Source organism: Chenopodium album, chromosome 12 (assembly GCF_948465745.1).
Source record: "Chenopodium album chromosome 12, dcCheAlbu1.1, whole genome shotgun sequence".
NCBI classification, from domain to species: Eukaryota; Viridiplantae; Streptophyta; class Magnoliopsida; order Caryophyllales; family Amaranthaceae; genus Chenopodium; species Chenopodium album.
The window spans coordinates 11,765,362-11,792,665 of record NC_137845.1 but is presented as its reverse complement, the minus strand read 5'-3'; the positions used below and the strand labels follow the sequence as shown (position 1 = coordinate 11,792,665).

The window sequence follows — 27,304 nt, the reverse complement described above, 5'->3', positions numbered from 1 at the left end:
AATATTAATATAATTTAAACAATATTTAATATAACTTAACTCCATAAAAAATTTAATAATTATTAAATTCAAATATTAAATTGTATAATTATTCAATTCAATTTTTTCTTTCATAAAAAAAATTCAAGTTTTTTTAAAGTTTTTTTTAAAAAAGAAAAAGAAAAAAGGGTAAGCCGTGGGCCGGCACGACGGGCGGCCCGACACGGCACGACCGGCACGGTGGGCCGTGCCGTGCCGTGGACAGGGGAAGCTTTAAGGCCGGCACGGCCGCCTCCACCGTGGGCCGGCACGGCCCGGCACGACACTGTTCATGGCCCGCCTAGGCACGGCCCACGGTAGGCCCGGCACGGCCCATGCCCAGCATTAATCCTAAAGTACCACTCCACTGTCAGTCTGTCACAAACCCAACTACCCAAGTGACTCAGTCCCCCACATCAGCCACGTGCACACCGTTCCTCTTAACCAACCAATCACCTTCACCCCCAACTCCACGAAAAACTTCCCACACTCGATCATTCCCCTCTTATTACAAATTTCCCATTTTACCCCTCATAGATTCTCTCCAGAATCTCTCCCCCGCATTACACACTTACATCCCTTCACCTTCAAAACGTGCTCCTCCTCTTCTCTTTTTCCTCAATTCAACAATGGAGTTTTCAGCTTAACCTCCAAATATCTTCCGAAGAACATTCTAGAAGTAGGAGAGAGAAAACGGTCGGAAACTTTAACTTCGCCGGTGGTTTATCGGCGGCGATGGAGGCTGATTCGCCGAAGAAGACGGCGATGAATCAAGATGAAGTTAAGTTTGATATTGCTGGAGGAAGTAGTTTCGAACATTCTGGAAGTAATAGTAGCAACAATGGGGATTCCTCTGGTAATTAATTCAACTTTCTAATTTTAACTTCATTTTCTGCTTAATTTGTTGTTTAATTGATTAGAAATTGTATCGCGAACATTAAGTTAATCAAAAATTGCAATTAGGTTTCATTGTTTTGTTTTGATTTTGATGATTTTTGTTTTGTTTTTACTTGATAGTTGTGAGTTGTTAATTTTTTGGCATATTGTTTAATAATGTGCAATTTGTTTTTAAGCAACAAAACGTGGCCAGGTAATTTTGATACCTCATGATATAATTTTAGATTGCAATTTGTTGATTTTTCTTCAGTTTGACTTCATAACATTTATGATTTGTGTTAATTTAATGTGTTTGAAGAGAAAGTTAAAAAAACAAAGTTTACATGAATTATTGGTTTGTTCAAAGTCTAAGAACAAGCTTGTTTTTGACTTTATTTGCAATTGAGAAATTTGTCATTATCTTTCCATGGTGACAATGTGATCGATTTTTTCAAGGTGTTTAGTGTGCATGATATGGAACTTAAGGATTGCACATAAACTTGTACTGAACGGGTGTATAGTGTACTAGTAGGCTTAATCACCCCAAATCATGTGATAATTTGCATTTTGGCGGTCAACAAAAATCATCTTTCTTCTACAAACTTATTGTAGCTATCGAATTCAATTAAGGTAGGAATCCGGAATCTATGAAGCCACCTCTCCTAAGAGAATCAAAGTTTTTTACCCTAGCTTTATACATGAAGTATCCATGACTACCTCTCTTACAATCTTAACTTTAAGATAATCCACCTCCACTAACCTTGGTCAATTTTGCAACCCCAATAAAAAAAAAGGTCCATTTGGTTGCTGGTAATAAATGGTGGTATTTTGGTAATGGAAATGAATTTTAAAGGTAACTTAGGAAGGAGTTTAACAAATCCCCATAGTAATGCAATTTCATCCTCAAACATGTGTTTTGTTCATTTTTTTGTTCATTACCACTTGGGAGGAGGTATTAGCCAATTAGGCGGGAATGAAAATTTCTAAAGAAATTGGTCCATTTGGGGTGAGCTACTGCATTACCATGGGAATGAATTGTGATTTTCCTTAACATTTTACCTACAAATTCATTCCCATTACATCACGCTTGGCTACCTACCAAATGGGTTGTAAGTGCTACACATTAAGAAGGTGAATGAACCTACTTAGTCTTGTAGAGTTTTTGATTTATAGGGTAAGCTCTAGATCAAGATAATTTTGAAGACATTTTAAACTCTTTTTAATTTTTTGACGGGGTGTTATTACATTATTCTGTATTATTCTACGGGGTGTTTCCAACTTTATATTTTTTATGCGCTGGGCATTTTTTATTAATTCAAATCCACATGGCACCAACACCTTTATGATAATATCTGTTACTTACTGAATGTTTGTTACTAACTTTGTAATTAAATTGCATTGATTTAGTTTTGCAAATTAAACATAGCTTGCACTCTCATTCTTCTTTTGCATATAACCACTTACGCTTGTTACAATCTTAAGAGGTGACTGAAGATTAACGATGAAAGATTTTGGAATTTACTATCAAAGTGGCACGCCGTGAAAAAAGAAATCTTTTACCAATGACTCAATGAGCCATCTAATATCATCTTGATGGTCGTTAAGGAATGATTGTAATTTCTGAAGGAGTTGACACTAATTAATCGTATAAAGAATTGGAATTCTTACCATCAAAGGGGCACACCGTTAAAAAAGAAATCTTATACCAGTGAGCCATCAAATACCTTCTTGATGGTCATTAAGGAAAGATTGTAATTGTTGAAGGAGTTGACACTTGACACTAATTAGCCCTTTGCTCGTATAAAAAAAGTACAAGGACAAGTCATCTTATAAACTGTGTCAAGACTACAAGGCCGCCATGTGGATGTTTAAAAAATGCTACACACCATAAAATTCTAAAACACTAATGCACCATATTAAATATTCTACTCTGTCAATGTGATCTTTAAAGTGCTCACTTCAATAACAACTTCTAAAAGCACTCCACTTTATAGCCACTAAACAAAACCATCGTCCAATCTTTACATTTTTCTTTGCGCTGAATTTATAACTAATGTCAAAAGTGTAAAACTTTATGTGGTGCTATGTGTGTTTAAATATAGAGATTGGAAACTATTAGGAAAAGAGTATCTTGTGTCTTTAGTAATTTGGGATGGGATATTTATTGTCATGAAGAATTATTTGTAAAACCTGTCATTAGGACAATTGGAGGAGCAAAAGAAAATTTAAAACCAAAATATGTGTATATAACCTATTAGTATCTCTCCATTATAAGGGTTTCACCTATTTTTTTTTTTATATTTAAATCAAGGTTTTTTACCTTTTTGAAAAAGGTATGATTGAGCAGCACATTAATATATACGGGTATTAGGGGGAAGTAATAGTATTTTTATTACAGCATTAGACTTTCCAAGATTCTCAATTATTTTAAAAGGATAGTACCTATAGAGGATAAATCAAGGGTTTATGGTACAATTGAGAAAATAAGGTGCTTAAGTCTAGGTTAAGGCCTTTAGGGTTGTGGAAAAAATTCTTATCGAGAATGATTTGGATGGAAGTACTTTACAAGGGTTTGATACCAGTGAATACTTGTGTTTTTGTCTAGGCTTCTATTGGTAAAGCTCCCCAAAACAAATAAGTTCCCTAGAGACCCTGAACGACCTTCAACTCCACTCTTGTCGCCAATAAGCAAGAGTGCCATCAAACTCCGCTTGTGCGGCTTGCGCTCTTGTCCCCAAATAATTTAGTGCACACCACACGGATTTGGTGTCAAAACACTCAGACCTGTCACAAGGACAAGAAACAAAGAAGATAATAGATATGATTTATATCTATCAAACATCTTGGTGTAGTTATCTGTTGCATTGTTTTCATATTTGAAAGATTTGTTATTACTACCATTTCTGATTGACACTACACTATCTTTCTTGTGTGAGCTTATTCTGATGATTGTATTTTTGCTGGTTTGGTTAGCTGGCAGGAGTTTTTCTAGAGTGAACACTTTACCGGCAGAAAAGACACAATGTGGTAAACTAGAGCCTGATGTGCTCCCTCCTAAGTTGGAAAGATCAAAAACTGAGAGGCAACAACCTAGAAATATACTCGCTTCAGAAGCGGCACAAATTTTTGATAACAACATTCCTGTCCAGCAAAAGGTATAATATTCAATCTGTGATCCTTCTTGCAATTTGCTATCTGTTTGTATCTTTATGCTAATTGTTCATAACCATTTCACTGGGAAGTCAGGTGACTAGTTGGTTCAGGCTTGTATGTAGTGGTGGATCTAGTAGATTCGGTAATGGGATGTAAATATAAATGAGATAGGTTTTTTAAAGTGGATTGGTTCCTTATAATTTCAATTTTAAAGCTCATTGGTTTAATGAAGCTTTCTTCTTTTCAATACAAACAAGGACAAAGTGCATCCCTGAAGGATGGTCTGGACTTGCCATGTGTACTGTGTTTATAGTTTTGTGTAATAATTTGTTTAGTCTGTTGTTGTGAATCTGTGAATACTGCTATTTTCATGCTTATCTTTTCTGTGTAGAACGTCTATTTTTGAGGTTGGTGATTCAGATGCTAATCTTTGAAGTGATGTTGCGAGTTTTCCTAATATGTTTTTTTTATCTCACAATGCCAAATGATCTATCAAGTCATCTGTCATGCAGTCATGGATGTGAGATTAGCTGAAATTGGATCAATGCTCTTTGTAATATGGCTATAATAAATTAAGCATTAGAAAACCAGGATTATCTTTTGCAAGTGAACAACCCCTTTTTAATGTAAAAAAATCCTACACAAAGTTGGGCAGTCCTCTTAAGAAAGAAGACACTTGAGACTTAACTGATGATGAGCCCGAAGTCTCCCGCAGGAAAACACCACCCTGACCTCTAGTAATCCACTGCCATACCTGAGAGTCAAAAACTAATTCTAAACATATACAAGCCAAAGGAAAAGAAAAATCTGCAGCTTAAAAGTACTAAGTACTAAGCCACTTTAATTCCTTAGCTGACCCATTCGTAGACGTCATTTGCTTGAATTGGTCTTTCAAATTCCTCAGCAAAACAACGAACTGACCACAATGCTTCATTGTCTGTTCTTGGCTCATCTAGTTTAGGTAGACAGAGGTCTCACTGGCAGCATATATTACTTATCTCTTGAATTTTGGAAGCCTTTATTATTCTAGGCTTCTAGCAGCCCACTTCAAAAATTAATGCATGCTAACGCTAGTAAAGTTAACAATAACACGGTCTTTACAGCTACAAATACAGAGTGAGTATAATAATATTAAAATAACAAATGTTGAATTGTCTAATAAGGTCTTCTTTAGTACTTTTCACACAGTGAACTGTTTACTATTTGTAAAAAGGAGTGAGTCTTCAGTTATTAGGTTATTGTAGCTATTCCAAAACAGTGAAATCCCAAGAACCTTCTGAGTAGCCACCTTTAGCCAATTGTAACCAGCTTTGCTAGCAACTTGTTTGTTTAGATTCCTCAACTTGCCTTGCAGACACATATTGGACAAGCAGGTACTCAATAATGAGTATGAGCTCGTCATTATGTTCTTAAAGCATTTAAAAAATGTATAAATTTGGACTTATATTATTGAGATCTTGGGAAACTAGCAAGCCTAGTTGATTAAGAAAAACACTGTGTAAATAGTAATGAAGCAGTGGGAGAAAGGAGAATTAACAAATGCAGCTAACGTCTCAAATCTGGACTCTTCAAGACCAATATAATCCAACTAGAAAAGATAAACTTCTCCTTCTCTTGCCCGCTGTTCCTCTTTCTAATATGTAACTAGTGAGTAGCCCGGGCGCTATGCAACTGCTAATTTTAAAGAGCATTGAATAGTTTGTATGTAGTTTGTGTCTGTCTTCAATACTTTGTAGTATAATATTATTTATTATGCAAGGTTAAAGCATAATTGACAATTAGCCTAGTTGGTTAAACAATAATCTTTCTTGTAAGAGGTCAAGTGATCGAACCTTTTCATCCATATATTTTTTTCAATTTACTTGAGACAACATGGAGTATTGTTGGTTGTGTGGATGACGTGGCATATTGAGGAGTTGAGTGGATGATGTGGCATAATAAAGAGTTGAGTAAGTGATGTAGTGAAATAAAGGGGTCTACGTGGCGTATAGACGTTTTTAGGAACGCCTTTTAATATGTTAGTATAGATTGTACTAGAGATGTAGTTGCTCGTGCAAAAGAGTCATGAGAACTTTTAGCTTTCAGATGAGTTTTGTGAAATGTGATGTGATCTATTAATTGGGGTTGGCGATCTGACTCATGGAACCCCTTACAGATATTCTGATTATATCAAGTAAAACTTATTAGAGTTTTGAATTTTAGATGAATATCTTGAACATCTTGAAATTTATTTTCACGATTTCAAGAAACTTTGACATTGAGTCATTGTACACGAAGGCTATGTTTGCTACTTAAGGTGGAAGGGGCATGCATATGCAGTTTCTAATTATGCTGGATTGTACACTTAATAGTTAGCTATAAAAAAAAGTAATGTAATGAGGTTTTGAGGAGTTTCCCTTAACGAGCCCTTCTAGATTTTGGAATTATTGAAAGCAATGGAAAGGATCACAGAATGGTTAGTGTGGAAGTTCATAAATTTTCTGCCTCTATTTTGGTATGTGCTAGATTTTCCGCTCAAATGAGTATCCGATTTTTTTCAGATTCCTCCATATCACATCACTTGTCAATTTAGCTCCTATTTATGGGATGGTGGGTAGGGGTATCTTAGCCAATAATTTATAATTCTCCACTCGTGTTGCTTTAGAGTGCCAGATCACTTGCGCAAGATCATTGGGCACTTTAAAATGCTAATGGAATGACATTGGTTGCTGTAGATTTTAGAATATCAATGCAACTACTACAAAAGCCTAAACGTACATTCATTAACCTAAAATAACATTAATTTTTAAGTTTTGTTTTTCTTGTATTTGATCCCTGGTTCTACTGTTATTTTAATTGAGCTTTCATAGTTGTTCGTCTGTAGGGCATTCTTTTCTCAGGAGTTTGAAGTTAATTTATATACTTCTTGTCGATTGGTTTTGATTCTGGGGCTTGTATTGTAACCTTGAAAGTTTTGCAGCTTCAATTGTTGAACAGGATTGCTACGGTAAAAGATGATGGGACTGTGGAGTTTGAAGTTACAGGAGATGTTGATTCTCACACTTTTGGTGGTGGACCAACTGATCTGTATACTGAATGTGCTGATGAAGAAGAATCTCCTGATGCGACAGACCTTCAGTACATTCCACCTCTTCAAATTGTTATGCTAATAGTTGGTACCCGAGGAGATGTGCAGCCTTTCATTGCGATTGGTAAGAAGTTGCAGGTCAGAATTACATCCATTCCTCTGTTCTATGTTTGTTGTTTGTTCTATGTTTGTTGTTGGTGTGCTCGTACTATGAGTTCTCTATGTAGCTATATGGATGAGGTGTCAAAATATTTCTTTGTTAATTATTTGGTTTTCAATTGTTATTTTATTAAAAATTAAATTGTGAAAAGAGATAGTATATACTTCCCCCACTCCATTTTACTAATAGGATTTTTCACTATTCATACTCTCTTTTCTTATGTCATATTGTGATATAGTCATGTGGGATCTTGTTGGATTCGTCTCAAATTTTACTTTATTAATATCTAATTTATATAATTTTTCTCATAACGCAACTAAAGATAACAATTTATATTGTGCATTGGCAAGCGTGGAACTCTTGATGTTAAAGTAAAATGGAGAGAAGGAAGTATTACTTAATTGTAAAAATAGGTGTGATTGAAGATAGTGGGTTTTTTATTTATTTATTTTAATTATATGTGAGAGGGTGTAAACCCATAACTTTTTGGTATTGGAAAGAGATGTATTAAGCTAATAACAAGGCCTCTGAAATAGAAGTGTAAAAATTAATTTAGGACAAATGAAAGGGAAAGTGTACAAATTATTTTGATGTGGGATCAAAGGAGTGACATTTTATTTAATTTAGTACTTCCTCTGTTAATTTGCAACAAAGGAATATTTTATATCTCACAAATAATCCACCTTTTGTTGCAATTAATATTTAACAGAGGAAGTATAATAATGTGGGTAAAACTAGTATTTGAATAGTGCAGAAGTCCAATTGTTGTGTTTATTAATGAACGGATGATGTAAATCCCCTGTTAGCTATTAGTCGATACTCTTAATAGCTAGTTTCCTAACAAGGGTGCTATTCGTAGTTAGTTTTATTAGAATTTAATTATATTGTTTTTACAGAAGATGGTCTAACTCATTCCATATTTATTAGAGTTATTTCATTTCCCATAAGTCACCCATCTGTGTGAGGATCATCAGGTGATGGCTATATCATGTTCTATATAAAGTCATCCTGATGTCACTATACATGTCTTATGTGTTACCCTCTTTTTTTAGAATTATGTAGCTGACTTGCTGTTCTATAGCTGTTTGTTTTCTTTTCTATATGTCTGATAAATTTCTCTTATCACAAAAGAGTGTATGTTGGTTGTATTTTCTGGCTATTAGATGATAAAGAACAATCTCTGTTCTATATGACTTAGTTAAGCTTCTCTTTGCAGGATTATGGCCATCGGGTTAGACTGGCCACTCATGCTAATTTTAAGGACTTCGTTTTGACATCTGGACTGGAGTTCTTTCCTTTAGGTGGTGACCCAAAGGTTCTTGCCGGGTGTATGTACCTAATTACGGCTCTTCTTCCTTTGCTCTATACTATATTTCCCCCCTTCCCCCTCTTGTGACATTTCTAATTGCATGATTTCTACTGTAGTGCATATATGTTATATGTGGATCCTTCAGTAGGGTTGCTCAAAGTGGAAATAATTTCAAAAAATTTTATTCTAGGGAAGAAATTTTCCATTTCCACTAGTTTGATATCAATATCATTGTCATTTTTATCCCTCTTGACATTCTCTTTCACTCTTCCCACTCACTCTTCTCCGAATCTCCCCTATCCTCAATATGAGTGAATAGCCACTGGAGCCTTGCTTGCAGTGGAGAAAAGGGAGTTGTGAACGTTGCATCGTCTGCTGAAGGGGGCAAAGTTCTGTCACAAACTCCATCAAGAGTTTATCTACTGCAAGTTAGTCCGAGATCTTTTCCGGCAGCAGCTGGTGAAGGGCTTGTTTTATCGTGTGAAGGATGTGGTGTGAGTGTGTGACATTGGTCATGACATGTTGGGCTTCATAGAAGCACCAGTGGTGGTGATGTGGGGACGTGGGGTAGTGCTGTAGTGGTACCTCTCTTGGTGGTGGTAGTGTGAGAATGATGGTGATGGTATCATGATAATGAGGAGAAAGTGAGGAAATTGCTTAATGGGTATTTAGGGTTGCTATTTTTCCCCTGTGGCCTTATGTGATGTTATTTAAGGTAATTGTTTGATTGTTTCCCCTTATGGTCCTGTGTGATGGCCTATTTGGAGTTTTACCCTCTGATGCAATTCCAATCAGACTTAATGGGTTACTCTAATCCTAGTATATGTTACCCCGTTTTTACTCCAGGAGCAAGGTTTCCCCTCAAGTATGAACGACTTATGGGAATGATGTGTGTACCTAACCTATCTTTTTAGGAATAGAAAGTGTTTGTAGGTTAGATGTTTCTATTATGATCCCATTTGAAATTGCCTTATAGAAACATTTTGTTTGGTGTGCTGATGGTATCACTTGCTTCAATCTTCATTTCTTGCTTCATCTACTTCACTTGCAAGGTTGTGAATTATAAGTTTGAAAGAGCCTAGACGAGATTAACCGTGTTTGTGTTCAAACTTCAAACTAATTTTGTTAAGTTAAGGCTTTCAGTAAAGCTAAAAAAGGTTCTTGTTTGGTTCTTTTAGGAATTTTGCGTATCCTTGGCTAAGTTTTGCGTATCTTTGCTAATCATTGTCAGTTTGAATTTGCATGTGTGCTTCAACAATCTCCTTGTAATGTCTATTGCTGCTTAACATCTTGTATACATATTAAAATGAAATGACTAATTTGCTGGTGAAAATAAAAAATTGACTTGCAATTATATATGTAAATAACTTTTTGATAAGAAAAAAATGTTAAGATTGTTAACAGCACTAACAAGGAGTGCTTGCTGAATGGACAAGCTATCCTCAAACATAATTGAAGAAATGACTTGCAATTTATTTAACAAGCTCCAAATAATTGTTGTTGAAATTCTAAACAACTTTCAAACAATCTTGTTGCTCGAGTTGTTTATGCACATAATAGGAACGAACATATTACTTAGCTCATTTACTAAAATGGGCTTAACAATATTCAAACTCAGTTAATTTATTATTATATATAAAAATTAGGAAAAATGGAAACTAATAATCCCACCTTTGTCATTTTTACTCAAAATAATCCCACCTTTGTCATTTTTGCTCAAACAATCCCACCTTTTTAAAATCTGGAAACAATCTCACCTTTGATCCCCATCTGCTTAAAATGATCCTTTTTACCTTCAACTTGTTGTACAGGTAAATTTTTTATTTTTTTTCTTTTTCTTCAATCTTTCTCCTCCTTCATCTCCTACCTTGACAACTGAAAAACTCCATAACCACCTCCTCCTCCATAGCCACCACCTCCTCCATAGCCACCACCTCACCAACACCACCAAATCATGACACATTGTCACTACCACCTGACCCAACCCAGAACCTTATACTCTAATGCGAAACGCCAGCCCCCCCCCCCCCCCCCCCACCCCAAGTGGTCCAACAGCCCCCTACCTAACCCACGTGGTCCGACGCCCCACCCAACCCAATCTACGAAACCGGCAAAAACTGTTGTTGAACAACAATCAATAGAAATCCACAACACAATGATTGGCGTTCTTGCTCAAGTTCCAATTTTCACTCAGCACACTCACATCTTCATCTAAAAACCAGGTTCAAATTACGTCCTTTAAAAAAAAAATCAAATTACTTTTAATTTTAATCTAAAGCTAACAAATTCAATAAAAACACTTTTGATTTTGTTGCATTTTAAGGAGCAATTACTCGGAAGTGCCCTGACAGCCGCCGTCGTTTACGAGAATCGACAAAATATCTACAAAACAATTTCTGAGAATACTAAATTCGACAAGGGGGAAGGGGGGGATCGGGGAAGAGGAAAGGTGGGATTAGGGTGAGGGTGTTTTTGGCGGGGAAGGGGAGTGTTCCAGCAGTAGGTGCTTCGGCACGGCGGCATAGGGTGGGGTGGGGGTGCTGTAAATATGGATCTGGAAGAGGGGCTGTTTTTTTTTTTTTTTTTTAATTTATTATTATTGTTTTTTATTTTTTTATAATTATTAAAAAAATTAAAATAGTACCAATAAAAAAGGAGACACGTGGCATTTAACCTTCATCAACAAGTTAACAACTTGATAATCCGATAAAAGACTCGTTTTGAGAATATGGGGGTCAAAGGTGGGATTGTTTCCGGATTTCGAAAAGGTGGGGATTGTTTTGAGCAGAAATGATAAAAGTGGGATTATTAATTTCCATTTTAAAATTATTCGCAAGTAACTTTGAGCCAATTTGTTTTTTTCGGTTAGAGTATCAATTTGCAACCTGTTCTTTTGTCATGTCAAATCTCACTCTCCCTTGTTTAGTTGGTTGTGATATTGTATATAAACAAATCCTGTGCTTCAACCATCATCTTAAGGCTTTGGTTGGTTAAAGGACCAATTCAACCAAAAGCTTAAGCTAATGGTTGAGGCCCATGATTGGTTTGTATGGCGTTAGGGGTGGGGGGGTGGTGGTTCTACACCTTTTTTTTTTTTTTTGTGTGTGGGGGTGGGGTGGTGGTGTGGGCTTTGAAGTTCGGAGGCCTGGACTTGGGAGATTGGCTCATTCCTCTGAATTATGTGTCAATAATTTAATACTCCGTATTTATTTTTGGAAGGGGTTGGGGTTGGGGTTGATTAAGCTGGCTACTAAACAGATTGCATCAAGTTCCCTTTGTGTTGGAGATTTTGAATGGTATAATACATGTGTGTACAAGCAATTATTTAGCTCTGTTTTTCTATATTGACTCTTGTTTGGATTTTTATGTAATATTATTGTTCTTATAATTAGCTGATTTGTTTGTGTAGACATGGTTAAAAATAAAGGCTTTTTGCCTTCTGGACCTTCAGAGATACCTATTCAGCGCAATCAGATGAAAGAAATTATATTCTCGTTACTCCCAGCTTGTAAAGATCCTGACATGGATTCCAATGTTCCTTTCAAAGCGGATGCTATCATAGCTAATCCCCCAGCTTATGGTCTGACAACTTTATCTTTGTTTAGCTCTTTCTGTATTTTGGTGATTTCCTTTATATTTTTCCTGTTTGAATTTACTAGTCTTGATTTTAGCACCCTGAAATTTTGTTTAGTTTACATTTAGCACCAAAAAAAGGTTTCAGATTGAGAAATTCCAGAGTGTCTAGATTTGAGGGGAGACATGCGTGTTACTTTTTGAGGATGTCTATACTGGGATATAAATGTAATTATAGACCAGAAGGCTTTAACTTGAATTATTTTCCTTTGACGGACTAGAATAAAAAGAACTTGGGCTCGTTAAGCCAGATATGAATGTTCTTTACATGGGGTATACTTTTAGGCTTACAGTTATCATAGCAGGAGCAACGTGAGTCATTGGTGAAATCTTAAAGTCTGGATGTTAGATAGCTGCAAGGTCAGAAGAGCTCATACATTTTTGGTTATATTTCTTTAATAAACAGTTGTTTGTATTGAAACCGTCAGGCAATACACAATTTTTTGAGTAAGATGAAGATTTATTTGGAAATCAATGCTAGACTCAGATGAGTTACTTGACTTTATTAAAATAATACTTTTATTTATTTATTTTTAAATTTGCATTGGGAACTTAAATAGGATTGTGATTTTGTGTATGATTGTCTATTCTTAAGATCTATTTCTTTTCCTGATATACAGTCAGCATTATGAGTAAGTATGGACTTACTAGTTTATGTAATTGTGAATGCTTCGGACCTAAGTTTCAAGCTGATGAGATCATGTAATTTGCAGGGCATACGCATGTGGCTGAGGCACTAAAAATACCAATTCACATATTTTTCACCATGCCCTGGACGTAAGTCTTTCTTGGGTGATTAAAACTTAATATATACAGTTTTACCTTTGTATGTGATTCTTTGAACTTTTTTTCATGCATGTCTTCGTTTTATTGCTCTTATCAAAATTTACTTAATGTATGCTTATAATCAATTATCTTTTTCTTTTTGGGAAAATACTAGGCCGACTAGTGAATTTCCACATCCTTTGTCACGTGTCAAGCAACCTGCCGGATATAGAGTGCGTGCAACCTTTGCAGTCAATCCTTGCATATATATATATATATATATATTTGTAGTTACTGCATAGCACTTAATCTTGTCCTATTTTTGCAGCTTTCTTATCAAATTGTTGACTCTATGATCTGGCTGGGCATTAGAGACATGATAAATGACGTCAGAAAGAAGAAACTGAAGTTGCGCCCTGTAACATATTTGAGTGGTTCACAAGGTTCAGAATCTGATATTCCACATGGATATATTTGGAGCCCTCATCTTGTTCCTAAACCTAAAGGTGATACTGCTTTGACTTTTTGTAGCTAAGAACTTTGATACTATCTATGCTATTTGATCCATTAAATCTGTAAAAGTCCATCAAAATTTTACTTCATGTTGATTGGGTGCTCTTTTTAACTTTCTCCCCTTGCAATGTATATATGTTATATTATAATTTTTAGTGCTTGGGTGCAAATTTAATGTGTTGAATTTGTAGAGGATACTCTTACCTCTATTTTATCTTTTGCATTGCTTCATTTGTTACCATTGATTTAGGGAGTTTTGTCTCTCTAACTTTGTATACCGTTTTTGATAGCTTCATTTGTCTTTGTAATATCCAGTTTCATAGAGATACTTCAGTGTCTTTAATTTCCTAAAGATACCGTTTTGGGAAATGGAGAGTTAAGTATATATAAAAAAGTTACAGAAGACAAAGATGACTTAGAAGGAAGATGCTAAAAAGGACAGGAATTTTTTTTCCCTTCTCCACTATCCAGGACAATATTGCATTGGATTGGACCTAGAGTTAAGTTGAGAAGGAGAACTCACATGATAGCCTCATAAGGATGAGTGGATGACATCTAAATCTGTGTAGCCAATCTAATTTATGAGGATTAGAAATTCTGATTTTATTCTTGTTGCTGTGTACTCGCTCCACCCCAATTTAAGTATCACAGTTCCTTTTTCATTTGCCAATTTAATTATTTCATCTCTTTATATGGCATGAACCCACTAATACAAGTTAGGATCCCGAATACTATCTCTTTTAATACTACTAGTCCGTTTCATATTATTTGCAATATTTTTTTTTCTTTTTTAAGTTGTCATTTCTCGCCTCTGCACATGCATCTCTATCTTTCTCTCTCCATTTAACGCTCACAAACAATTTTTTGCCTAGGAGTCCGTGCAACCCTCCAAAGTTGCAAATAATAAGAAATGGAGGTATTATAAAAATTCCTCCATTATTTTCCGCCGTAGCAACTTTTCTATTAAAGTGTAATAGATAAGCCAATTTGTCACATAAAACTTTGTGCAAAGCTTGGTGTGACAGGTAAATTGGGATGGAGGGATTATGTCATCCATTGAAGTCTGTTGCTATGACCTGGTATATGAGACTTGATATTTTGGTGTCCTATTCCCTTGTTTTTTCCTTGACGTCTTAATCAGCGTTCAAATGAGCTTACTGTTGAGCTTCTAGTAGTATTATGACAATCATGTACCATTGTACCACCATCTTCTTATGGCTTTATGGTTGGTGAATATAGGAGCTTATTTTTAGTGGCATAATAAATTCAGGAACTATGGGAAGTATCATCTGTCGCTGCTTTCTTAGACTTGTTCAACAGGTATCGGACTGGGGTTGGTTGTGGTCATATTCAGGTGACTAAACACTTTTGTTTCTGATTGGATCCTTAACAGGTGCACACGGGTACTACAATTTAGAATTTTAGATGTTTGAAAACAAAAGAAATAAACTTTTGGGATTGAGGTTGCGCAAGATAGATTCAACTTATCTTGGTTCAGGTCATAATCGGTTATGTTGTCAAATGCTAGGCATTAGTCAAGGCAGGTAATATTGGATTAACTTGTTATAGGTACAATTCCGGTAATTCAAATTCAATGACCAAATATGGGTCAATGTTGCTAGGATTATATATCTTGGATGTCATGGCCTTAACTAATGCAGTATTGATAGCCTACTTTTGTAAAGTGATTTGGGTTTGGCTGTTAAAGACCATATGATAAGTCTAGGAAAGCAATATTGCCTGACAACTCTATTTGACTGTTACGAATTAGTATTGTTAAAACTTAAAAGTAGTATGACGAAAGAGCATGAATTATTATAAATTTTGAGGAGTATTACTTTCTTTCTATGTTGCCATATTTGAATATTGGTGGTCAGTCAAATTCTTTTCACATTGGCTTTTTGCTTTTTAATCTCTTTCTTAGTTCTGTAATGCATTAGTGATGATTGGTAAATTGATTCTTCTAGTATCTGAAGATTTTTGTTTTGCTTTCTCATTTGTTTTGATGCTGTACATTGTCTTTATTCATGTTCTGTGCCTGCAGATTGGGGACCCAAGGTTGATGTAGTTGGATTTTGTTTTCTTGATCTTGCATCAAACTACGAACCTCCTCAGGCTCTCGTAGATTGGCTTAATGCTGGTCCAAAACCTATTTATGTTGGATTTGGCAGCCTTGTAAGTGCATCTCACTTACTATTCTGTTTACAATTTTTTTTTGTTCTTTGTGTGTGAGTGTGTGTGCGCGTGTGCGTGTGTGCAAGGGGTATAACAATCTCAGAACCAACTAAAACTAGGGAAACAAATTGACACTTTACATAGGAGAGCGGTAGTGGAAAAGGAGTAAGATGGTGAAATGTGTATGCTAAAAATAGGATAAAGCTAAGTGGGTACAAAAAAGGAGGGTGTCCTTAAACTTTGAATAAAATTTCTAAACTCAACAAATTTTCATGATATTCAATTATCCATATCAGGTATAGTCTTCCATCGATAGAGATTTATGTGATTAGAATAGTGGGAGAACTAATGCCTGTTATAGATTATTTATGAAGAAACCTATCAAGAAACCTAATCAACTATAATTATAGACTTATAACTGTAATAAGAACAAGGCTAACTCCCATCAAGAGATGAGAGTAAAGAATCCTCACTAATGGAGAGAAATTATTTAGAAACACATTATGGTAGCCAGCAGATCTAAGAAAGTACATAAACAACAAAAATTGGGGATTAACATTGGTAAAAAATGATGGAAGCCCTATCATGATGAACAATTAAGACTTGGGTTTCAAGAGAGAGGAGGGAGGTGAAGAAGTGAACACTAACTTTGGTTGTGTTTTGAGAGTTTTATACCTACTACAACTATTGCCTTCATAAGAAAAACCATTGTAGATCATCAGTTTGTTATGTGACCAAGTTCTTGATGGAATATTAAAATTGTGTTAGTTTGAACTCAGTTATCCCTTTGTGGACGCTTTCTGCTTCAGGTATGCTAGAGAAGAGCCGATGTATTCAAAAGAAATTAGATTAAAACTGTACACAAAGATCTGATTTTTCAATTAAACAGGTAAAGTATCTGATGATTTGATACTTACTGACTGCTGTGTAAATCTTTCAGTTGCTTATATCTAAAATATAGTTTCACAGTAAATGTTATGGAATGATAAATTTGTGATGTTAGACTCTTAAGTCAATGCTAGTTTAGATTTTAGAATTGAATGATGCTGCAATATAAAAATTAGAGTTTATTTGTCACGCGAATTCATTAGCTTCTTTTTAGTGAAGCCATCAAATTAACTTCTAATTGATACAATGGACCAAGTGGCATGATGAATGTGGTTCAACACAAATAAAGAGGTACCAAGTATGTCAAAAGTTGCCTGAAGAAGCTGAAAAAATTAAAAAAAAAATGTGTTTTGGAGTATGATCAATATAGCAAATTGAAGTTGCTGAGGACTTGGGAGTTGCATTTAATTTTATCACCTTTTCCCGTTTTTCACTTTTTGGTGGGAAGTGGGATGTTTTAAGTGTAGGAAAACTAAAAGATGGTAGTAAACGAGAGAATTACGTTTGAGTTGCTTTTTATGATGGGTGTGGCCGTGTGGGCTAACAGCAAAGCAGTATAGTGTAATGGATTCAAGCAAATAACAGTCTCACACACAGCAAATCAATGGAACAGTAAACTTAGAGGAGAAAGATGGCACCTTTCATTCACAAGAAACAAGGGTTTTACAACGATAGGTTTAGCCTATCACTCTCCACAGTGAGTTTAGCTCACAACTCTCCAAGGATTTTACTCACTACAATGCTTGCCTTCTCTCTTTTCCTCCCCTTTCTTATATACACATCATAAGAAAAAAGATGCCCTAATTGGCTGTTGAGTTTGTCTTGCCGTCCTTCCTTCTCATTTCTTGGTAGTGTATTGTTGTTAGTGCCACACCCTTGAGTGAGTCTGTATCCTTGTCTTCTTCTGTGGTAGGTATGGACCACTTAGGGTTTAGCTCAATCTATTACATATAGGTAAATAAATGGCTAGTCTAAGAGAGGTATTAGCCAAAACCAATTGGCACATGGAGGAGTAACCCCTTGATACAAAATGTGGTTATTCTCTCGCCTCTTTACCAAAACCAAATGTAGGATGAGTCACGTGCACATTCATATAATGGAGGTATGTATTGGGGCAAAATTAGCTTATTTGACCAATATTAGTTCATTGGCCACTTTAATAAGCTGATTGGGGTGTTTGGCGGTGAGCTGATTCAAAGAGCATATTTCATCAAATAAGTTCATGTTTCAATAAGCTCCTTAGAGGAGCTTTTTCATCAGCTGATTCATGTATATTAGGTGAAATTACAATTAAACCCCTATTTCATCTAACACCATACCTCAACCACTTATTCAATGTCCTTGTTGGTCATTTTGCATATTTAAACAATTTTAAGCAATCAGATATTTACCAAACATTTTTATACAATCAGCTAGTAGGCCTAGGCCTATGACAGCGAGTGATGTACAATTTTAAGCAATCAGCTATTTACCAAACACTTTGTCACATCACACGACATGAGCTAAAATGATTTTATACAATCAGTTAATATAATCAGTATGTACAATCAACTAGTCAAAATCAGCTAACACGGTTTGCTTTCAGCTTTTCACTAAACATGGCAAATATGTGGGTCTTAACTCCACCTACCACATGTGAATGTCCTTGTAAAGTTAAAAGGGAAAGTGCACCATCCTCATTGAGGCTAGACAGCTAATAGAGATCATTTAGACATTCGCCACTGGATTGAAAGCCTAGAATAATAGTCGGCCAAACCTAATGATTACATGTTAAATATCAAAGAAGATATGAAAATAAACCTGCTAAAATCAATTGGCAATTGGATGAGTAGCATTATTGACTTATAGGTTAAAGGCGGTGGGATCTAAACAGCTTGGGGTAAATGCATTAATAGGAAGAGAGCTCTAATGTTTTGGATAGAAAATGTTCTCTACTTACCTTATTGGTTCTATATAAATTTTATTTATTTATTTGTTTCCTTTTGAATTCTTTTCTCGTTGTGTGTGTGTGTGTGTGTGTGTGTGGGATCCTTTATTATACCTTTTGTGTAGTCTTGTATCTCAATTATCTTGCTTTTATCGTCTCATTACTTAGCTATCTAGCTCCACTAAGCTAAAATGGTCAACCTAAAAGCAATGATGTGGCTGGCAGTCAACGAGACACTTAAATGGCGGTTGTGAGATTATGGTTTAGAGAATGAGCCTGAACATGACCGCAGAAAGCTGTTGCTTGTGTTGAGAGTGGGGAGATGACAGATTAATTCAAACTTGTGTCATCATGTATCTGAATTATATGGCTTATGTTACCCCCACCAGCTTAGCTATCTTAGCTCCTTTTAGTTTGAATGATCATCTTAAAGCAATGATGTGCCGGACATGAGATAGGACACTTAACGGGTTGGAAATCTGAATTAGGCAGATGGGAGGTGATGAGCCTAGATATTACCAGAGATTTGTTCATCTTAGTATGCCTGATAGATTTATTAATCTTAGTATGCCTGAAAATAATGATATGAAAGGGGCTTCACTGAATTCAGGTTATTAATTGATCTTGTGTTTTGTTATCTAAGGTAACTGTTTACTGAGTCTCAATTGATTGTCCCACTTTGGAAATACAAGCTATGAAATTTTAACACTTTTTCTAGCGAAAAATTTTCACTAATCGTCAGCTGGTTATAAATGGGAACCTCACTAAGGGCCTTTTTAATGGTTTGTCATTGTGTCTTCTTATTTCTATTGCTAACAACAGATACTAGACCTGATAGATTGGTTTGGTTTTTGCACCCTTTAAGACACCATATGTCAACCAATTTGGGCTTCTGATGATCTCCTTTGAAGGCTTGTTAAATTTTATGCTTCTTGGTAGTGCATTGGAGACAGTATATTGGTTCACGCGAGGGGAGACTTGTTAAGTGCATGGGATTTAGTTTCAAAACTTTCAATTGATAGTTTCATACTCTGAATTTTGAAAAATATAAGCCAGGAGATAGCGCATTACTTCAGCGATCTTCTGCATCTATACCAAGTTGTTTTAGAATAAACCATCACTTAGGCCTTTTTTTCAGTGGGTTTGGTCTTTTTCTTAAACCTAATTAAGATTTTTTTGGGTGTTCTTGCCTTCTGTTGTTTCCTTCCATTTTATCTATACTGGAATTGGGGAATGCGGGATTGAATACTTCGATAAAGTCACAAAGGATGTTTGTTTTTATGGTTTTCTATTGGCAATTGGCTTTGGGTTGTATGAGAGGATGTCAGTGTTCAAGATAATATCTGTTACTCTATTAGTCTATTCCATGAGCACTGAGAAATATGAGAGCAAATAGGTGTTCAAGGTTAATTTATTTCTATATTTGAGTTTTTTATTTTAATTTTGCGATTGACCAGCTACCATCAACCTCTTCTGCTTGAGGCACTTTTGATACGTTGTTTCACGCAAAGCATTGGTACTTGATGCTGACTGTTTTTATATTGTGCCAGCCTGTACAAGAGCCACATAAAATGACTGAAATAATTGTTGAAGCACTAGAAATTACTGGACAAAGGGGCATCATCAACAAAGGCTGGGGTGGTCTGGGTGACTGTGAGTTGTTTCTACATCATTTCTCTTTTCCTGTAGTCCTGTGCTGGAGTAATCTTCATTATTACCACTTTCTATAATCTGTTGTTCGAGTACTAATATAATTTGTTAATAACCACTTTCAATAATTTGGAGTAGTCTTCATTATTACCACTTTCTATAATCTGTTATTCGAGTACTAATATAATTTGTCAATTATATATCAGTGGCTGAAGCTAAGGAATCTATATACCTACTAGACAATTGTCCACATGATTGGCTGTTTCCACATTGTGCAGCTGTGGTATGGCTCAAAATTCTTTTTACCTTTTACTGTATTTGTGATAATCAGATCCCAGTCTACAAACTTGGTTTCTTGAAATTAACCATAAATTTTCTTATCTATGTTATTTGCTTTTAGGTGCATCATGGTGGTGCAGGGACTACAGCTGCAGGCCTCAAAGCTGCGGTAATGTGGTTGTCTTTCGGTACATCTATAAATATAATGCCTTTTGATTGTCGTTAATACCTAATTATGTGCTCTTCTTTATGTAGTGCCCTACATCTATCATACCATTTTTTGGTGACCAACCTTTTTGGGGTGAACGTGTGCATGCTAGAGGTGTAGGTCCTCCACCCATTCTAATTGATGAGTTCTCACTCGACAAGTTGGTTGATGCCATAAAGTATATGCTGGATCCACAGGTATACAGAAATATTGTTTTCTATTTTTTTTTCCTTTTCCTTGTTGCATTAGGATGGTAGCTGTTGGTATGAACTTTCCTCAACATTTTGCCATTTTGATAATTAGGTTGCCCATGCTTATTCACTCATTAATTAAATCAATACTCCGTATTATAATAGGAGGAGGTTATGTAAATGATTGAGCTGCATCATCTTGTAGAGGTTTCATGAGCATTTTCCTGTTTGTTTGGAATTTGCTGCTGTCCTCTATCCCAGACTTTTTATATACCTAATGATTGGCCTGGTGAGCCATTGAAGCTCTCTTTTGCCCCTGGTATTATACGTTCAGATGCTGCTTTAGTCTTTTAAAGTAGATTTTCACATAGTAAATGTGAAATCTGATATTTGTACATTTTCATTGTAGTTTTGTATTCCTTGGTATGAAGCATTCTTGAACATTTGGTATTTATGCAACACGATGAACGCCTTCAAAACCTGATAAGAAATAGGTTGATATAAAGCTTCAAGGTCCGTTAAAATTAGGGAGCTTTATATGCACCGAGTCAAAAGTGTTTGATGCATCCTCACAATCAATTGTTTTCGTGTAAAAACTATTGAAAATGCCAAGCTAAAGATAAAATTATTAAGCTTCAAATAAAGCATTAGTATCACCGGTCGATCACAAGCTCCAAAATTAATACCATTTAAAAAATTTAATTTAAGGCCCTTAGGGTTGCGCATAGTAGGAATCTTCTAACAGTTCTTTTATGACGGACCTGCTGAGAAAAAGTGTCAATCTTGCTCTGCAACATGTGGCATTTGGTCAAATAAGTTTCTGGTGCTTTGGTATGATAATAGTTATGTAATAAACGATGCAGGTGAAAGAGAGGGCAATTGAGCTTGCAAAGGCAATGGAAAACGAAGATGGTGTAACAGGAGCAGTGAAGGCCTTTTTCAAGCAGCTTCCTCGTAAAAAGGCTGATCCTGATTCAGCTCCTGAGGCATCCAGTGCATTCTCGATAAGTCGCTGCTTTGGTTGTGCTTGAGTATCGGGTGACTTTTTTGTTTGTATACTTAGTTGTCCATGTATCAATACCATTACTCAGAGGGAAGAGAGGAGAGCAAGTCCTGTGAAGTTGTTGATATTGTTAGTGCCTGTTTGGCTGTTTATATAAGCTTATTAAATTTTTTCACGCTTTCTGTAAACTGTAAATTTCTATTTATTCCTTGTTCAAATTTTATTTATTTGTGTAAGATTAGAGAATGTTTTTTTATTTTTATTTTTATTTTTTTTTCATAGCCTGTTTGTTTTCACCCTTTTAGATTGGGGCATATAAACGTACGTTTCATTAATATCAGGTCCTTTTGCTGTTTCTTTGTGCCGAAGCTGGAAATGTGATTTAGTTGCAAAATTTGGAAATACAAAAGTTTTTTTCCCTCACGTAGGTTGTCAATTGTCATTTCCTGTTCGTCGAAAGAGGACATTAAGAGGAATGTTGGTATTAAGAAATTGCAAAATTTTGTCATGATACGGTCTTGTTCACGACTTCATTTACAGATCTCACTCCGATGAGGAGTTTAGATGCTTGCAACATTTGTCTTTTACAGTCTTTTAAGTTTTGCAACATTATCCCTAATTGATATGGGACAATAATTGTTTATTGTTTCTCTTTTTCTTTTAACTCTAATTGCACTATTTTTTATTTTTTATTTTTTAATTGCTTCCCTCTCCTACAAAGTACAATTACAGAGTATTTAAAATAAATTTAAATAAAAAAACCCTTTCCTTGCTAATCAAAATGTCACTTTTAATAACTTTCCACAACTCTATTAAATTTTCTTGTAAATACAAGTGTTGCAAGTATTTAAAAATTAGTACTTCGTATTATCATTTGCATATGTACCGTTATATGGTAAAGGTGAAGGTGAAAAGCATAAACTAGACAGATAAAAGCTCGTCTTTACGTACCTACCAAAATATTTATAAAGTTTGACTTGAGTGGTAATAGGTAAGTATTGTATCTTTCAACTTTAAACTTGTTTATAGTTTTAGAGTTTGTTTTCTTTAACTTAATTGCAGATTTTTAATTCAGTTTCTAATTTCCTTCCTTCATAAACAATACATTTTAGTTCATTTCACCTCCAATCAGTTCAATTCAGTTCAGCTCAATTCAGTAAATTAGAACAGACCCTTAGTGTATAGGACATTTTCTTACTTAAAAAACAATTAAAGAAGCGGACGATGAACCTTATTCTTATTATTCGTATACTGTTGATATACTCATCTTACTCTTCTACGTTTTTCCTCTTTTTTCGTATTCATTGACACCGAAAAACAAAGTCAATAATCTGGTTGTTCATGTGGTACTAGTGGACTAGTTTGCTAGTCCTTGTCGAACTGAGAATTTTTGTTATGTTTTTTGTTGTTTTATTTACTCTTTCATTATGACAAACCATTTCAGTGGTATAAATGTGACAATACAGAGCCGCTGATTCTTCTAACTTGGACCTATCATATACTACCACGTGGACTAAGACATACGGTGTAAACATGGGTATATCTGCCATTTTTATACCTAAAAAAAAAAAGTATTAAGACAAACTACATTCATTGTATAGGCGGTGAACTAATAAAAAAAAGTGACATTATTACATTATTTTTTTAAAATTACTTGTTCGGTTTTAATTTAGTTGTCACACGTTAAGTTTATGAAGTACAAACTTGATTTTTAGGCGGAGAATAGGAGAGAAAAAATATTGTTAAATATTAATAATATTACAATTAATATGAAATTGTATACGTAACAAAATGTATTTGTATGACTATATGTACTCTCTTTGTTTCTTTTTGTTTGTCTCAATTTTCTTTTGAAGTTGTCTCTTTAAAATTTACTACATTTTTTTGCTACATAATACAGAGTATTATTGTGCATAGGGACAAATACTTTACTCTCATAAAAATTATGTTTTTCTCTTTTATCAATTTCACTCAACCAAAACTTAATAAAGTGAAATATTTCTACGGAATAAAAAATCGAGGACGGATGGAGTATTTAACTTGAGACGAATGGGAGAAGTTGTTTTTTTAAATTAACCTATTCAAGTGTATGAATCTTCCCATAACTATTTATTTATACTCATCTGCTCATCAGTAACCCTTGTTCAAGTAGTTAATATTGGTCAGACGTAGCAGAATCCAGTTGCATGGATGCAGAAGAAAGTTCAAGTGTACACTTCAAATCCAATCTTGGTCTATATTGGACGTTGAACAACACGCTCTGAAATTATCTGAACACCCTTTTTTAAGTAGCTACTCTTAATTGGGTTTTTCTCCCTCTTTTTGATTGGTTACTCATTAATTAATGTCTTGGGAATAGTTGATGTTCCTATATATATGGTCATTTCATTCATACCATATTTATGGACAGACAATTGTCTAACCAACTATCAACCCTTTTTAGTTATTGTCAAAAAAAATTGTGGTAGAGTTTGTGGAGAAGTGAAATTGAGTAGGGGCTATGGAGTAAAAGATTTTCAACACTTACAAATGGGAGGTATATATGGACATATGGTTCCATTCAAAAGTAACTCGCTAGTCATATATGATAAAATGAGCACGCATCCAATAAGAATTTATTCAGTTGCATCTTATACATATGATTTAAGCCTTAATTAGATCGTAAAAGAGTCTGCTAAGAGTACACAATAATGGCCTAATCAGTCTTCTTTAATGTTTAAGTTAACATGCATGAAGAATTGCGAGAACATCTATAATTCTATAGTGATTTTATTGGTCTCTAAATTTGTGTCAACTAATTACCCTAACAAGTAAATTTGGTGAATTCACTTGGTAATGTTTGTTATTTGTGTCTTTGAGGTTATGAAATCAAACATTTTTAATTAAGGGTTTCTTTAGTGTTGAGCTTTCTTTACTATTCCCTTCCAAATGTTTAGGTCTAATAAGATTGGATATACCTTATATCCAACTATATGTCTAATGGTCTAGACCTTAAGTCTGCATTTTTTTTAACACACTTTATAATATTAATTAATATGATTTTAGGTCACCTCAAATTCGACTGTAATTGAATCATTACTAGGTCAAGTTAAAATTGAAATTCTTGGCATATTGAGTTAGATTTAGATTGATATTTAATACAATAGATTGAATTCGAGTTTGTTTAAGTACAATAGCAAATTGTTTTAGCTTTAATCAAGACTCTAGCTAGTACTCCTCGAGTCAAGTTTAAGTTCAATACTCTAACATTTAGGCTCACATTGAGTGTTGGTTCACCTTGAGTCAAAACATAATTTGGTTCAAATCTCAAATTCTCGAGGCAACTCAAATGTTATGTCAATTTTGGTGTGAATAATATAGATGTGACGACTATATTATCGAATGTCATTGGTTCTGGTCAATCGGTTGCAGATCAATTAGATTCCATAAATTTGAATCTGGTCAAGTTGGAACTTTCAATTCTACTTTTAAAACTTTAGTTATAAGCCACTCTCCGTTATAATGTATCATTTCCCTTTACAATAAAAAAGTCATTTACAAAACTAAACTCAATTCAATAAGACAAAGTCAATATACCTTTCTTCAAGGTGATGGTTGGAAACCCAATCTACTAAAGTAAAGACATGGAAGGAGGAAGAAGCGGGCACTAATGCACTATCGAATGCACCTGCAAAAGAAATTAACTCAAAGTTAAGTAAAACAGATAGCATGTCAGACTACTAGTGTACTCTTTTCTTTATTTTTTTTTTTTTGTATCTAATATGTATTTTATTCTTTAATTTATATAATAAACCAATTTAAGCTTCAACACCCACGATTTTTTTAGGTCTATTATTTACAAGTCAGATACTTAATAAAATGGAGAAGAGCCAAAGAGGTGATGAATATCTCCACTTTCATGTACCTTTACTTAATAAGATTCAAACATTTACACGAATACACGATAGTAAAAAAGAGTCTTACCAAATGAGTCGAGCATTGCTTTGCATGTCAGACTACTAGTGTCCTGAGTACTAAAAAGAGATGAGAGATAGAAAAAGTAGAGAGAAAGAGCTAAATTCCATTTCCCAATTCATATCATGCACACATTCAGTTGACACAACTCTCAACATTACAACCCACCAATCTCTTCTGAGACTGACATGCAGAACAACTGCATTTGAGTGTACTGTCTATGCATCTCTCTGTCTTATCTCTTCTGTTTCCTAAGCCCATACATTCATCCCCTTCTTTTGCTTTGCTACTTACTTCACCTTCCCCTTTTACTTCCTATTTATACAACAACAAAAAAAATTGAAATTACTTGCCTTCAATTCATAAACTATACAAACTACAAACCTTTGTTCTCTAAATTCTTCTGCTACATTACATAACATTAATATTACACCTAGTAATTCTGAGTTCAGAGGTTTTTTTGCCTTGTTCTGTACTAACTATAGTCTGATCCCCTGCTTCTTATCTTCAGGTTCATATATCTATCTAATTCTACTTTTTTTTGTCAACTTTTTCATCAATTTTCATTTTATTTTGTTGTATGTCTATGCATGTGTGACTGTTTTTATTCTCATACTCGCTTTGTCCCACTAACATTGCCCTTTATATTTTCGAGTATGCCTCTATTCCTTAAATGGAAAATTCCCCCCTCCCCGATTAACAACCCATGTGCACCACAAAAGAATCAACTCTTAGAAAACAGACAAAAAGGTATGGGACAATTTTAATGGGGCAGAGGCGTTCATGGAAAGAATGTTAGATGTTGCTTAACGTTTAGAATTTAGTAAGGTAGCTTAGCAATGTTAATTAAATAGATGTATGTGCTTTTGTGGTAAAAGACTAAAAGTGTCACATGATGTTACAATTCAACTTATCAAGAGCTTTATCTTGAAAATGGAACATTTGATCATTACTATTATGTTGTAATTAAATTAGCCACACAATTGCATAGCATACATATGTGAGTGTAGAAGCAAATATGTAGTTAAAAATGATTGCATTGAAAAAATAGTGAAAGGATTATGAAATGTGTGGCAAACGGTTTGTTGATTGATATCTAGTGCACCCAAAATAGTAAAAGGATTATGGTTGCATTGAATGTGATTTATATATTTTTGGTTGTAGATTTGTTGCTCATACTTTTACATTAGAATTACAAGCTATAACAGGTGCACCAGATATTTTGGATGTCCGAAGGTTGGACTCTGATGTATTAAGTTGAAATGAAGAGTTCGAGTTACAATATAGAAAATAAGACGCATTTGCTTTAAACCCCTATCCCCCACTATTTAAGAAAAAATCACCTAGTCTTTTAACTTTTGTCTCAAGTTTTGATGTGCATAATATGTTAACGTTACTCCTGTATCACAAATATGGTACATAAAATACATATGATTATGTTTTACATAATTTATGACTTGTAGCACACAAATTTGGTACATATGAATGTCTTTTACATATACTTTATGATCTTACTAAGTTGTATTTTAAAAAAT

At 34.7% G+C, this 27,304-nt stretch overlaps 1 protein-coding gene across 2 annotated transcripts; it reads left to right on the top strand.

Annotated features, from left to right (window-relative positions):
• The first annotated feature begins 563 nt into the window (after positions 1–563).
• On the top strand, positions 564–22,038 carry LOC145572002 (sterol 3-beta-glucosyltransferase UGT80A2-like). Of its 2 annotated transcripts, none has more exons than XM_081631022.1 (14): positions 564–874; positions 3,868–4,049; positions 7,007–7,252; positions 8,491–8,602; positions 11,993–12,163; positions 12,930–12,993; positions 13,157–13,214; positions 13,310–13,487; positions 15,539–15,669; positions 20,035–20,137; positions 20,341–20,417; positions 20,535–20,582; positions 20,669–20,818; positions 21,676–22,038. In XM_081631022.1, exons 1-14 carry the CDS (start codon positions 754–756, stop codon positions 21,841–21,843), a joined length of 1,809 nt encoding a protein of 602 aa, XP_081487148.1. In that variant the 5' UTR covers positions 564–753; the 3' UTR covers positions 21,844–22,038. The 2 variants fall into 2 exon arrangements, with proteins under 2 accessions (XP_081487148.1, XP_081487149.1); XM_081631023.1 differs by having other exon boundaries at positions 735–874; positions 7,024–7,252.
• The last annotated feature ends 5,266 nt before the right edge of the window (positions 22,039–27,304 follow it).